This window comes from Spea bombifrons, chromosome 10, assembly GCF_027358695.1.
Source record: "Spea bombifrons isolate aSpeBom1 chromosome 10, aSpeBom1.2.pri, whole genome shotgun sequence".
Classification (NCBI taxonomy): Eukaryota; Metazoa; Chordata; class Amphibia; order Anura; family Pelobatidae; genus Spea; species Spea bombifrons.
In genome coordinates, this window is record NC_071096.1 from 5,409,546 (window position 1) to 5,424,696 (window position 15,151).

General features: G+C 43.9%; 2 protein-coding genes across 3 annotated transcripts in view; one reads left to right on the forward strand and one right to left on the reverse strand.

The window, feature by feature from the left end:
• ABTB2 (ankyrin repeat and BTB domain containing 2) overlaps positions 1 to 3,434 on the forward strand; it is a 51,668-nt gene extending 48,234 nt beyond the window's left edge. The window contains exons 14-17 of the mRNA XM_053448588.1: positions 900 to 990; positions 1,704 to 1,772; positions 1,969 to 2,082; positions 2,690 to 3,434. Coding sequence (XP_053304563.1) covers positions 900 to 990; positions 1,704 to 1,772; positions 1,969 to 2,082; positions 2,690 to 2,887 — 472 coding nt within the window. The 3' untranslated portion in view covers positions 2,888 to 3,434. The remainder of the gene's footprint in view (positions 1 to 899; positions 991 to 1,703; positions 1,773 to 1,968; positions 2,083 to 2,689) is intronic.
• Positions 3,435 to 3,890: 456 nt separating this feature from the next.
• On the reverse strand, positions 3,891 to 14,916 carry NAT10 (N-acetyltransferase 10). 2 transcript variants are annotated; one of them, XM_053448587.1, is made up of 29 exons: positions 14,855 to 14,916; positions 14,209 to 14,330; positions 13,569 to 13,660; positions 13,294 to 13,465; positions 12,972 to 13,094; positions 12,564 to 12,625; positions 12,262 to 12,376; positions 12,030 to 12,137; positions 11,782 to 11,915; positions 11,431 to 11,524; positions 11,236 to 11,334; positions 10,914 to 11,050; positions 10,666 to 10,790; positions 10,192 to 10,342; positions 9,860 to 9,956; positions 9,349 to 9,465; positions 9,138 to 9,239; positions 8,722 to 8,796; positions 8,187 to 8,303; positions 7,976 to 8,109; positions 7,841 to 7,889; positions 7,079 to 7,175; positions 6,792 to 6,902; positions 5,851 to 6,023; positions 5,474 to 5,593; positions 5,210 to 5,308; positions 5,029 to 5,102; positions 4,819 to 4,902; positions 3,891 to 4,309 (listed from the first exon to the last, which is right to left on the reverse strand). In XM_053448587.1, the coding sequence occupies exons 2-29, from the start codon at positions 14,314 to 14,316 to the stop codon at positions 4,210 to 4,212; spliced, it is 3,069 nt and encodes a 1,022-aa protein (XP_053304562.1). In that variant the 5' UTR covers positions 14,317 to 14,330; positions 14,855 to 14,916; the 3' UTR covers positions 3,891 to 4,209. The 2 variants fall into 2 exon arrangements, with proteins under 2 accessions (XP_053304562.1, XP_053304561.1); XM_053448586.1 differs by having other exon boundaries at positions 14,799 to 14,898.
• Positions 14,917 to 15,151: the final 235 nt, after the last annotated feature.

Here is a 15,151-nt window from a genome sequence, read left to right on the forward strand (position 1 = left end):
TAAACTTGGATCGGTGAACACAACATGCCATTGGAACACAGGAGTGATGGGAGTGATAAAGAGCCATTGGAACACAGGAGTGATGGGAGTGATAAAGAGCCATTGGAACACAGGAGTGATAAATGGCCATTGGAACCTAGGAGTGATGGGAGTGATAAAGGGACATTGCAACATAGGAGTGATGGGAGTGATAAAGAGCCATTGGAACACAGGAGTGGTGGGAGTGATAAAGGAGTGATGGGAGTGATAAAGGGCTATTGGAGCAGAGGGGTGATGGGAGTGATAAAGGGCCATTGGAACACAGGAGTGGTGTGAGTGATAAAGGAGTGATGGGAGTGATAAAGGGCCTCTGTATACCTATGAAGATATTCCGTAAAAAATCAGCTGTTTCCAGCTAGAATAGTCATTTACAACATTAACCCCGTCTGTGTTGGGTTTCTGATCCGTTTCATGTTATTTTAATGGACAAAATGTGGAGATATTTTAGTTTAAAAGTTCAGCTCATGGAAGCTGAGATCAGCGGCAGCCTGTGGCAGAGCCAGCATCATCTGATCAATTTCCTTTCCTGAAGTTCTTGCCCCCCCCCAACACACTTACAAAGGCTGCCCAAACCAATCTGCATCTTAAAAATACAGGGGTGATATAACTTAATGGGGAGGAATAACCACGTACATCATAAGAACCAGACGTTAAGTTACTGTAACTATGGCAGACAGAAAGTGTTATATTTTAAACTGTAAACACAGTTTATGGATTTAGGTAGCGAGTACAAATGTACCATTTCGGATTAAGAGCCTTTTAATCCTCTCCCATACAATTCAGATGTTTATTGGATTTTCTTTTATAAATTATTAATATTATTTATTATAATAAAGAAAACTTTTTCTTTCTATTTTCAGATTCAAGTCCCTGATGGCAAATTCTACGGAGCCGGACGATCCGTGTCAGAAGACCATCGAAATTCAGGATGTAAAGTACAGTGTGTTCCAGGTGCGTCGTTATAGCAGGGTTAACCACTCGTTATGTCCGGTTTACCCATTGTACTGCGCTGCGGAATATGATGGCGCTATATAATAAAATAATAATAATCGGTATGGAGCCTAGAATTCACGTGTACCTAAATGTCAACACAATTAAAGTCTTATATATATATATATATATATATATATATATATATATATATGAGAAACTACAATTCCCATCACACTCAGCCGTTGCTGGCACTCCTGATATTAGAGGCTAGAGCCTGCCGATATTCCCTGCCAGCGACCCCCACCGGAGGGCGTCCAGCTACGATGTATCTGTATGTCCCACTAGTGCCCCCCGTTCTGTGTTATTAAGTTACCGGACGCGGATAACGCTGCCTTTTCAATTAAGTTATCGGCAGATAAGTCTTGGCTGAAATATCTCCTGTGTTCCGGTTCGGCATCCGCTCCGCCCGCGGCTTCTTCTACTTTTCCAGATGGAGGAGTCCAGGCGGACGATGTTTGATGACCAGCAAGGATCCCACCGCCTGGAGAAACCATTCTCCTGATCAGACATCATGATAAAACCCCCCCCCCCACACCCCCCGGGGGGTCTCTGCAGAATAGTTTAGCAATGAATTGATGACAATACCGTTCAGATTTCTTTCTGGATAAACCCGCAGAGCGTTGCACGGTTTCAGGCTGCGATGATATTACGTTCATGTTTCTCGCCTTTAGATGCTGATGCAGTACTTATATTACGGAGGAACCGAGTCTATTCAAGTCCCCACAGCTGCCATTCTAGAGGTAAGTCGGGAAAGATCTTAACGTTTTCTTGACTCCGGCACATTCCGTACCGAATGCAAAAGATGCATAATCCGGGCTGGAAAGGAAACATTTCTGCCCTGTATGATGCATAAGTAAGAATATATATAATATATATTATATATACATTCAGTTCTTTTTCTACCAAGTATTAACATCTTACTTTTCCCCTCTACAGCTTCTCTCGGCGGCCAGTCAGTTCCAGCTCGATGCTCTGCAAAGGCACTGCGAGATTATCTGCTCCCATGCCATCAACGCGGGGAATTCTGTTAGTATCTACAAGTATGCCAAGGTAAGCCTGCGTGCGACCTGCAGATTCTGGAGCGGAATAACCTCAGTGTTCATTTAGTTCACGCTCTCTCTCAATGTCTCCCTACCTTCTCCAGCTACTTTCCCACAGCATTTGCTTCTCCTTCTTCGTGTTCTCCGCATCATCATTCTTTCACCTCCTGTGATCCGTGTCATTAACCTGGCCTCCTGGAGAACTTCTGCATCAGGAAACCTCCAAACCGGGGAGAGGTTGTCCTCGTGGTGCACGATGTGAACCGATGCGGAGGTGCTCCGGGAGGACAGGATAATAGAGCGGATTACCGGAGAAGAAAGAAGCAAAGAATGGAGGGGGGGAATCGTAGGTGCGGAGATAGAGAGACATTGAGTGAGAGAAAGCGAGTGTGTGAATGGGGGAAAAAAAGACCTGACTTTTGTAGGAACCAGAAGGCCAGGAAATAAAATTCCTTGTCTGAAAACGAATAGAGTGAAATAATTTGTCGAAATGGGTTTTGGTCCACTTGCACGAGTCTAGTGCGCGGTTCATGTTTCTGCTGCCATAGTTCTGCCGATACATTTAACATAACTCCGTGAACCATATAACACATTACATTATGCGCTTGGTGTTCCAGATCCACAACGCTCCAGAACTGACGGTGTTCTGCGAGGGTTTCTTCCTGCAGAATATGAAGACCATGTTGGCACAAGAACCCTTCAGACATCTCATATACGGACGCAACAGTAAATTACAAGGACTGGACATCCTTACAGACCTGCAGGACACGCTGACCAACCGGATCAGGGATGTTTATATTTCATCACGCGTGTGAAGGGAGCCCAACACGCATGTACAGAGTTCTTGTACAGCGCCGACCGGCCAAGATGAAGCAAGAAACCTAAGAGGAGGTCTTGCTGGTTGTAAAGCCTCCATCATCATGGACTTCAGAGGCAGCGCCGACGCCAGAGGACATACGGCTTGCACTTTTGTTTTGGGGAAAAAAAAGGCACAAACCGGCAGCCTGGGTGGTGCACAGCTGGTACTGAGGCTGTAGGACAATGTATAATTGTAGACTATTAAGATGTATTTAATTGTCTGTGTAGATAGATTAATTGGACACCCGACATACAACCTGTAAAGTACTAACAAGGGTTTAGAACGAAGCAAAGAGCAGCCCCCCCTGTAAGGGAACGGTTACCCCAACTTGGTAATCTTGCGCAGAATCTGAAACAGACCACTGAGGTTTCGGGAGGTTTAAGTTCTATATTATTTTTTACATAATTGTTGTTTCAGAATCTTCAGCACCTTATGAACGATCCAAATCTTTAACTAACTGAGTGGGTATATTAATAATAAAGTGGTGATTTCAAACACTGAAATTGTAACATGATTTGGCTGCATAGTATATTAAGAAATGTATTATAAAACAAAACGAGCACAGAACGTCCGCACACAACGTACACAGAGAAACCTTGACAACGGTTTTAATGGAAATATTTATCAAATGAAATGATAAAAAAATCAGAACCTTTGCTTTCAGAAAACTCAAAATATATAGTCAATAGCATGTCTGTATTTACGCAGAATATCTTTTTCCAGGTCCTCCAACTTAATATCTCAATGAGAAAGCACAAGGAACAGTAAATAAAACATTCACTTCCACCATTCTCCACCCGCGCATGAAGTGTTCAAATGTAAAGCGGGGAGAGCGTTAATGTCTAAAGGGGCTGGAAGCTTTTTTTTTTTTTTTTCTTCAGCTGTTATTTTGAGCTGGTCCACAAATTCACAGTAAGTTTCAAGGACGCTATATCATATATATATATATATATATATATATTTTTTTTTTTTTCTGCAAATATATATATAGCAGCACAAGAACTTTGCATAAAACAGAAATGCTTTGTTACCCTCCAAATAGTAATGCACCGTGCCACTGCGCGGGCGCACACACAGCATGACATCAAAGAGGATCGGTTGGCCCCATAGACCTGCAGGCCACTGCGCGAGTATCTCATTACCGTCAGCTTTCTTAAAATAGGAAAAAAAAGTCCCGTGACATCTGGTTAACTGTCCGCAGAGCCCATTGTGGTTTCAGCTTCTGTCGGGACGCAGCATAGTATACCCCAGATCCACGCCGGAACTACCTCGCGCTGCTCACTTCCGCTGCTTCATCTTTCCATCTTTATTCTTCTTGAACTTTTTCTGGATTTTGGCTCCATTCTTCTCTGGCGCGTCCAGCTTCCTCTTCTTGTCACTACAGTACGGAGGAGGACAAGGTGAAGAGTAAATGGGGGGGGGGGGGTCGATCAAGAATTTGTACAGCAAACAACAAAAGTGCCGTCCAGGGCGGAATCAACCAAATGTATTACTTTGAGCCGCTCTGAGCGAAGAGAAGGTCACCGTCAGATAGAGGTTTATAACGATGATGCCAAAAGGCAGATTTGTGAAGTAAATGGCGTACTATAACTCCATAACAAGCGCAGCATCTCATGCCTTAATATTTTGGTTGGGTTTGGTACAAAAACAAATAAAAAGACAATAAGCTGCCATATCGGAAGCGTCTGGATCACATCTGCAGCGGCTATGTTGTCTATACCCATCATTACGATTCAAGCACTTCTAGGCGCTGAGCCCGTCATACGTTTGCGGTATCTTCTTAGCGTATTCACTTTATTCAGGAACTTTATGTCTTTATAAACACTTCACAAGTGAGAGGAATGCAGATTTTAATTATACTAATTACTAATAAAAGCTGACAATTACCTCTTCACGCTAACAACAGACGCATTCACTCCGGTCTTCTTCAACACTTCGTTCCACTCTTCGTCCTCCCCCCTGATCATGTACCTATGGACGGGATTTAAACGTGAGATATACAGACCAGCCTTAGCGTTTAAGTTGCCCAAATCAATACTTTTTATGCCAATGATTCTGACTTGGAGCGACGGATTACGATTAAAAAAAAACACTCACTGAGACAAATCAACCCCCTTCAGCTTCTCAACCTCCTTATTGTGTTTCTCCTGGAATTCTCTTGCTGCCTCTTCCTGGGGGACGCAATAAAATAACGAACGTTACAAAAAGGTCCAGACGCACATTGGATCGAGTCTAGTCTGTGCCGAGAGAGGCGTTGGTCATCAGGTATGTAGCTTACCAAATCCTCATTGAGTGACTTCAAGGTGGGCTCCATCACAACCTCTTTCATGGCCACCATTTCGTCTTCTACAGCCCTCTCCTGGATCCTATTCAACAACTGGTAGGAGAAAACACAGACATCTTCTATCCAAAGCCTGACACAGTATATACTTCATAAAATAGCAAATGAAGAAGCAATGTGCCAAAGATCAGCTCCTCCATACAATGGTGGTGGATGGTGTAGAGGCTACCATTACAAGGTACCGCGCGGGTCAGAAGTTACCTGGACAACTTTACGGATGAGGCGGTTAAAGAGTCCCATCAGCTGACTGCTGGGCAGCTCAATCTCCTTCTCCAGCTGGTCCACGGTTTTATGCTGCATACCTATACCGAGAAGCAGCGCCTAGGAAGAGAGGAGCACAAAACTTAGCTTAATACGTTCATCTACAGATAAGAGCAATTTAGAGATCTGGTACCAAGTGCAAAAACAAAGAGGACCATCGGAAAGATGTTTTTACGCTGGCATCAATGTTAATGAAAAAGGAGCAGAGGTTGCCAGGGTAGGGTGGGCATCAGGATTGGTTATATTTAACCTGTTGGCCATGGATTTCAGCACCAGGTTCATCGGGGTAAGAGACGCTCAGTTAACGTGACACTCACAGACTGAGCAGCAGACAGGTTGAGGCTTCCAAACCGTTGCAAGAAGAACATCCGACTGACAGTAGGGATCAGGTCCATGATGAGGTGATAATCCACCATGTTTTGTGAGTACATTTCAAGTCTCTTCAGGTCATACGGTGTAAAGGCCATACCCAGCTCCGGGCGTTGAATCACTGAGTGAGCAGGAGAAAGCGTAATGAGTAGGGTGAGGGCATAATCACAGGGGCAGCAGCGGTCCCGTGCCTCCAGGGCGCCTGGTGCGACCCCTTGTTCCTGTCTCCTCGTACAGTCCAAGTCAGAAGGGCCCTTTCTAAACTATTTTGAAACGGCACGGGTAGACAGGAACGCGGGGAGCGAGGGGTATGTATATGTGTTTGGGTATATGTATATATGTGAGCATGGAGGTGTAATTGTGTGTTTGTGCGAGAGAGAGCATGGAGGTGTAATTGTGTGTGAGTGGGAATGGAGGTGTAGTGTGTGTGTGTGTGTGAGTATGAAGGTGTAATTCTGTGTGTGCGTGTGAGCATGAAGGTGTAATTCTGTGTGTGTGCGTGTGAGCATGAAGGTGTAATTCTGTGTGTGTGTGTGAGCATGAAGGTGTAATTCTGTGTGTGAGCATGGATGTGTCAGTGGAGTGAGATGGAGCGTGCGTTAGAATGAATGTGTACGTGTGTGTTAATGAGTATGAGAAAGTGTGTGTAATTTCTGTGTATTTACATATGTGTTGAAAGAAGGACAAGGGGAAAAGAAGGCACAGACAAGTTGTTTAGGGGCAATTATGGCACAGACCAGCAGTAGAAGTTGGGGCATTTTTCGCACCAGGGCCCCGTGGTCTCTAGTGAGGGCTATGGGTTAACTGCGAAAAACTTCTATTTAAAAGAATAAAACTTCAGAAACGTATCTTGGATTTTAAACGAACTTCCCAAGTTAGAAGGACTCACGGTTCTGGGATTCCTTCTTGACGTTTTTGTTCTGCAGAATGTTGAGTGCTAAAGACGGCTGGAAGTTTCTGAACTGGTAGGAGAGAAGAGCCACAAAACGTCTCCTAAAATCTGCACGAGAAATAAAAGCAACTCGTGAGAAAAGCACGCACCCCCCCCTCCCCGGCGAGCTCAGCAATGGGACAATACTCCGCCGGGGACACTCAGCAAATACTCCGCTGGCCATGGCTGTGCTCCCCAGAATATACGGCCACCGCTCTTGCAGAGAGATCCGGCCAGTTCCTCACCTTTCCAAAATGCAGTCAGCCAAGGTTCCTTCTCGGATTCCTCCTCGTCTTGGAGAGACTTCAGCATGATGCAGGAATGCTCGCCCGTGAGATCGTTCTGGAGGCAGAGAACATGGTTTACAATGCAGCGGACATAGCCCCTTTACACCAAATACAAAGCAGAGGATGAATCTATGCATTAAAAACACCTTGATTGTGGTTCTTCAAATACAGGGACTGCATTAATCAAATAGTTGTGAAACATATCCTTAAGTGTAGTAGTAGATGCTCAGAAAAGACTTTCAGTGTAGGTAGCACAAGCAAACAGTTTAAGGAAAAACAAACAATTAAAAAACAAAACAAAACAGGGATTCAAAATGTGCTCCAAGGAAACACTCGGTATGAATATTTAAAATTTTTAATGTTATGTAACCTAATGACATATATTAAATATTCATGTATGAATGTGTATGTATTATTTGTATGTCATCACTTCAATGTATTATATGTAATTTTCTGTTTTTTGTCTTGTTGTCAGTTTTGTAAAAACTTAATAAAGAATAATATTTAAAAAAAAAAAAAAAAAAAAAAAAAAAATGTGCAGAGCAGATGGGACAATTGGTTCTCTTCTGCCTATCGCTGTATTATTGTACTTGACACAGAGAACGTTCATTATATCCATGTTGTGAGCTTGGGGTAAGTAAAGTGGCATTTTTCATTATTCCGAAATAATTTTTTAAAAAACTGAAACCGCCGATTATTTTTACGTAAGCAAACACTTACCGGAGTTTGGCGTAAGTACACCGGAACAAACCCAGCTCTTTTCCAAAACCTGCGGAGATAAAGGTTTCAGATGACCAGAAAATAACTACATGGTATCCAGGACGCTATCGATACACAAGCTTGCTGGCGACTCACTTCAGCAGCTTCGGGGTTAATCCGTAGGACACCCCGAGATAGTCCAATTTCTCAGCCGGCCGCTCGCTGAGCCGGAGCAGGAGGGGAGGAAGGTTCTTCCGAGGAGTCAAGGACTCTTCTAGGAGGCTGACGGCCTGAGGGGACAATAAGGTCTTAAGTCGGCAGAAGAATTAAGGAGCACACAAGGGTCTTCATAGAAGATACAACTAACCTCGCTGCTTATTGGGGTGATCTCCTGAGGCTTGAGGGCCACGTTCTCTTCCAGACATGGAAACCGCCCCTCGTAGTACATCTGTAGCAGCTGCAGGGCACGGCTTCCGTAACCCATCTAAAACAATAAAAAGGTGGAGAGGTTAACGTTCAGGCAGCTTATCCAGGAGAAAGCCGGAACGTTCTTACATCGCTAGACATGGAGTACTCTGCACCGGAATTACATGTATGGAAGGAACATCATGGAGGCGGGAGAAATGAAACTTTCCCAGTAGGAAGTCTTGTGGCAGCAAGGGAGCATACTAGAGTATTTCCTGATGCCTTAAAAGAACGACTCTTAATGCTCCAGAGAAAGAATAAAACTTGGATAAAGCACAGAGGTACGCAGGCATACGAATGTAGTATCAAGCAGGAAGACAAAAAGTGAGCCATGGTCTGCAGACAATATTTTAGATCCAATAAACACACAGAAAGTTTGACATTGCCCCAACAAATAGAAGAGGAGGGGGAAAAAAAGAAACCAATAAAAATATTACCCCTTGGTAATCTGGATGAACTGCGATTCTCACAATCCTTCCCCCGGATAAACTTCCAAAGTCTGGATCTTGGAACTAAAGATGAGAGAATATGTGGTCAATACGAAAGAGGAATGATTTCCTTGTGACTTCCACAAAAAACAAATAAGATTTTCCACAGTATTTCCCAATGTCTGGATTATTTTTCTTTCCACCTGTCTGAAGTTGTTGTCTGGGTTCCCTGTGATAACGGACTCTTCACTGTACTTTAGTGTTTGCTTGTTATAGCCAGACTATAAGAGGGGGGGGGGGTCACGGTCTCCATAGGTCGGCTGCCCTTACAATGTAAAATACTTGGACGATCCAAGCCTTCTCAGGTTAGTCTCCCCGGAGGGTGCTTGGGTCCAGTCCTTTCATTCATTGCTTTACTTCCTCACCTGTTCTGATACGGTCCACGGAATCAGATCCCCAGATGCCTTCTTCCCACGTGACAGACTGTTCATGATAGACTGACGGGAAATTTCACCTTCCAGACAGACCTACGGAGACAGACACAACGGTCAATAGGTTGGGGCACCCTAAAATCCCACTTTAATTCAACGCTGCGTGTCCCAGGTGTACAGGTACCAGTCGGTACGGCAGCGTTACCTGAACAACAGCCAAAACCTCTGGCAGGGAATTTTGAGTCGGAGGAACCGGAGGAAGGAGGCAGAAAACATGATGAGCCGGGGCATCGGAGAGCATCTGCAGGTCGTTAGGTGAATTCTGTAATGTTAACAGAGAGATGCAATAAAGCAAGATGACATGGTGCCAGATGGTCTATTAAAACATCACAGGGTGCGATAACTAGAAGCCAAGGGAAGAGGGTTTTATTCGCTGAAGACGTTTTAGCAAATATGTTTAAGTAGCACTGAACCTGGCAAATTCCCTGTCTGTCTATGCAGATAAAAAAAATGCTCTTTTACTGGAAAAATTCTATTTCAGAGAACTTAAACAAAATGTTGCTCTTTATTATAAGGAATTCAAAAGGCGCTGTACAAACTATTCCAATAAATATGACCGTGGTGAGGATGTTTAGTGTCAGAAGAAACAATTACTTTCCCATTAGGCTTCATTGTTATGCCTATACTCTCCGCAGAAGATGGACAGGAATCCTTACCTTGTAATGAGATGCAACATATAGAGCCATGAGCCTCTGCAGGAAGGATTCCGATGCCTTGTGATAGCAGAAGAGCGTGTCCCTGTTCACATAATAGCTATGACCACGTGTTAAGAAAATACCAAACAAGACAGTAACTAATGGGATCAGAATTATACCCACTGGTGGCCGCCGTTGCCAACGGCCTGCTCGACTGCTTTACAGGTTAACGTAACCACAAAACCTCAAAGGTGCCGAGTATTTCGAATGGGAACCACTCTGGAGAGCAGGGGGAATATTTACAATTCACACGTATTCACAATTTCACATATATATATAAAGCACAAGGATACAGGTCACAGGTTTCGGGGAGAGGACAACCAGAGATTATCCTGCTGATGTTCAGACAGTCCAAACACAGCAAGTCGTTGAGCCATTTCTCGACAGGGTCTCCGGGTGCGTAACGGATGGACTCCTGCAGAGAGACCTCGTGAAGCGTCCGGGCTGGAAACAAAGTGAAAGCAGAAACACCAGAATGATGAAAAACAGCACGTAGGACTGCAGCATGCGGGCCAATTAGCCGAAATTAATAACTATTGTTAAGAGAGCATTGTTAAGTACTTTGGTTAACCTCTAAATATACTATATTGTAGTTATGCTTTGTCGTACAGGAGATTCAGGCAGTTATGTGCATACGTCGCTTTCAAATTGCATTAGTAACCGTATGAAACATCACATTAGCAGGCGTTATTACCCCCCCTGTACCTGCTCTCTGTGATGGATTAGTATCCCCTCATCATTAAAAACCATAGTAAAATATGCCAAACCTGAGGCCAGCCGCTGGGTGGTGGAGCTTTTGTTCTCTGCGGTTATTGAGACCTGGCTGTCTGCACTTTCCTGTCTCAGCTGCTGAATCAACTTTAATGACAGCGAACGGCCCGTGCCCTCGTACCTGGAACGCATCATTTCACAATTTTTCTTTCAACAAAGATATAATTTCCCACCCAGGAAGGTCCACAACCCTCGATCTGACCCCTAGACCATTTTCCCATGACAGACTATGAGTTATTCTCACCCATTGATGGTTGAAGCCATGAAGACAAGGTAGGGCCCCATCAGACTCTTCACAAGGGGTAAAGGTATTGCTGCGGCTTCATCGATTACAACCAGCTCAGCCTGCCCTAACTTGACAGCATCAGCTGGGTGAATGTACTATAAATGGAAAAGAAAAACATTACATGACAAATTGTTCCTGAGCACAGGCGAGAGAGGAATTAGGAGTTTCCCAGGGTCCTCAAGCAATTGCAATAAGATATGGACGGGTCAGCAAATAATGAATCTATCCCTGGGTAACAGATGGATATTAAAAACCTTCCAGGTGAGAGTCAGCTCTTTACCTGAATAGTCTGCCTGTGTTCTTTGAACACATTGACCCGAACCACTGCTTTCTCAAATTCTGGGTTCACCGATTGTATGATCTCGTAATCCAAATGTTCCTACAGGACACGAGAGGTTAAGGTCATCTACGACGAGAACAAGCTGGCATTTGATGGACATCCAGTGTCAAAGGTGCATATTTCAAGAGCTCTCACCTGGTACTGGAGGGAATCGAAACCTTTAAAGATGAACTCAAAGAGCGTGTGAAGATTATCAGGACTCGGTGAGGTTACAAAGATGTTGGAGTACCTGGGAAAACAAGGATGATAAATAAAAGGCTATGAAGAAGGTAAAGGGTTCTTAAGATTCATTTGGAACAACTAAATGGTTAATGGGAGAAATATAATCTTGTGAATAAATTGTGAAATATTTGATATAGAGAACTCTGTTGTAGGGCACATAATTTCATTGTGTCCTATATATCATAAATAAAAATTGTTATTTCAAGAGAGCATATCACATTAACAAGCACCCCCCTGGGAGGTTATTGCTGCCCCCTGACCTACCCAAAAGCCACTGCCCCTGCTATCGCCAAGCCCAGAGCAGCGGATTTGCCTCGACCTCGGGCAGCCGTCAGAGCCACTGTGCTCCGAAGGGTCTTCTCGGATATGGCTTCCACAAACTTCAGCACTGCTTTGGCCTGCAAAGCGGGAGAGATGAGAAGACACGGTCACCTCCCATTCAAATTCAGCGATGTCCAAACCGGCTATTTCTCTAACAGAAGGCAACATGTTTACAGAAGAAAGATCCTCACCTGATCCAAGGTTTTACAATTCTCGACCAGGACCCCGACCGGCTGCGTGTCCTGAAGACTAAGCTTCACATCTTGTAACTCCTGCTCTTCTGGAGGCAAGGCCTGATCCTAAATCACAAAACAGAGGGGAGGTTGGGGAGAAAAGGAAGCTATAGGTTTTGGAGTACATAGAAGATACTAATACCTCTATAGCAGGGCATGTAGCTCACAAAAGAAACGAGGACGCCCGTACCTGCGACTTTGGTGGGACTGGTTTTATGTTGGTAACATGACTGGAGATGGGGAGGATGTTCAGTTGATCATCAATGACCACGCAGTTCTTACAGGAGACCAGAGAGAGAATGAACCTGAGGAGTGAGAATCAAATTAAGGAAATTGTGTCTGGAGACCACTTCAGAAGAGCTAATGCCCCCCAAATCACAACGAAGCCTATTGCTGAACTGCAAGAAGATCTCTTTATTATTGATTCCGAAGTCAGAAAGTGATGGTAACAAAGAGATAAGCATCTACAAAATGCCGAAGAGCAGCCAGTACCTTTCATTGAATCTCCCCACCACATCCTGATGCGCCTCTGTCCTGTAACGTGAATGGACGTCCTGAAAAACAAACAATAGTCATCTTAATCATCCACTCAAGACAAATCTATCTTACGAGTTTACATATAACTAACAATAATAAGCTTCTTGGGTTTTCTGCAGAACGTTTTTTCAATTATGACCTTACAAGGGAGTTGTGACTGCGTAATGAACATCTACAGAAGAAAGGGTTAAACTATTAAGGAATCCATGCAAGATGACTGGTGATTAAAGGGTGGTAACGTATCAGCAAAATAGCACTTTTTGTTTTGCTGCTAAATGTGTAAGTTGACCCCCAAGGGTTAGGCTCCCTCTTCACCCTAAGATACAGACCGTAGCACGGGTGACCGGCTTGCAAGTCACATACCATGGTCATGGTGTAGAGCTGCTTCAAAGACCTCACGGTGCGTAGAAGAATCACCACAATCCCTCCACCTTCCACAGTCTCCACCGTACGAGCCAGCAGATTGGGGGTCAAAGCCTCAAAATCCTGCCAAGAGATCAGGAGGAGAAGGTCAGCACGGTGCGTGGCAGTCTACGACAATATGGCTTACAACAAAACCGGAAAGCTGCCGGTGTTAGGGAAACCGATCCAATATATGACACAAAAAAATCTTAAGCTCAAAAATAAAACACACATGCAACATTTTCTTTATGTGGAAACACACACGGATAACATACGAACGCACCTGTAAAACACACATGCCATACGTGTTCCCAAGAATCTTATGGGTCTCGTTGTAATAACAATATCGAATATTCGTAGACGCGATGAAAAGCTCAAACGGGTCATCCTCTTTGACGTTCAGCATGCCGCTTTTTATCCTTTTCTGTAGCTTTCGCATTTGTTTCTTCCGGTGACTGTAAAACATACAGGATCAGAATTCCCAGCCATGCGCGTATCAGTGTCCTCCAATCCAAACCAGTATGATGATAACACAAACAGTGAAGAAATATATATCACCTGCTGAAGCCTAGTTCCTTCTTGTAACACCAGAGAACCGAAGGCCGAGCTCTGACGGTGGCTTTAGACAGCATATGATGGAGAATGACCACCTGCAGAAAGAAGAAGAAGTCCATTCATTTATCAATAGCTTAGATAACAGCGCAGGTCGCGCACGAGCCGTAATCAATAGGAATGTGAACTGGATGTACCTAATTTCAGTATTCTTTACTCATTCTGATTCAATATTTAAAAAAAGGGGAATATTTGTCATTTTATGTGAATTCACATTTTTTGGCAGCTGTTCTTCTCACAGTTTAGCAGATAAAAGCTGCACACGGCTGCTACTACCTGCCGAAGGTCCTCCTTACGGTCAACGGTGGGCTGAGTGACAATTTATCAAAGAAAATGCCTTAATGCGGCTAGTATTATTTTTAATACTAGATTATTTTTTTATCGGGGACTCTTTCTGTCCATCGGCACGTCAGTCATGTGCTCCTTGTGCAAAATTTGAAAGAGAGGGCTTATCGCCATAGCAACTGCCTGAACTCCAGTACATAGGACCATTTAATGTACTATTTTAGTAACACCGCTGACAATACGGCGCTAGAATCACTCTTATACGTAATGTTTCCAGATACCAATAGCCTCTTCTTATTACCTGATCTCTGCCGTGATCCCCAACAATCACAAACATAGTCCTGTGTTTCTCGGCCACTCCATTCTCGATCTGCACCCGGATACGGTTATCGATCTTCTTCCTCTGCATTATGACGCCGTTTTCTGTCGTATAAAAGGTAAAAAGCAGCACTTTGTGTTTAATATCCATTTAATTGAACAAACTCGATTCCACTGCGATCAGCAACAGCGTTTCCATGGTGACTGCATCCTCTGTCACACTCTGCCCTGGAATTGCACTTTGTAAAATAGGGCCCAAACTTCTTTGCTAACTTTCTACAGGTAATACATGGGTCAGAAATCTATTATTTTAGCAAAATAAAACTATTTTTTGGCCAATATATAATTTAATTAACTAGTTAACCTCATAGGCTCTCATGAGCAATGACTCTAAAGCATGAATATAGCAATGAATGTGACGTGTGATGATGTTGGACCTGTGATACAGCCATAGGAACACGACGTGTACTTGTGTTTTAATGTACCCGGGCTCTATTTACGTCAGGATTGCCCCGCTGATACGTACAGACGTTTGTAAAGCGACTGACAGATGCCGTATATATAAGTCTTTACCGTACACAACTCCCGTACTCCTTACTCTGCCCGACAAACCAGCCCGAGAAACTCACATGGGTCTTCGGCATGCACACACAGCGAGGAAGGACCCTTAGCTGCCCTGCCAGTGCCTGATTGTCGCCCAAGGGAGGGGCCTTTGGCTTAGGCGTCGCGTGCCTATGACGTAGTAGATAAGTAAACACGTGCGTTTGGCTCTCTACTCACGTCCTTTCTCATTCAGTAATCTGAGGGTGTGAAGATAGTATTGCTTCAGAATCAGATATAGTAAACTGCCACAGCTCATTGTTTGCATAGGATGGGCTAAATTTATGTGATAAAGAAGTCTTTTGAAATTGTATTTTTTGTTTTAG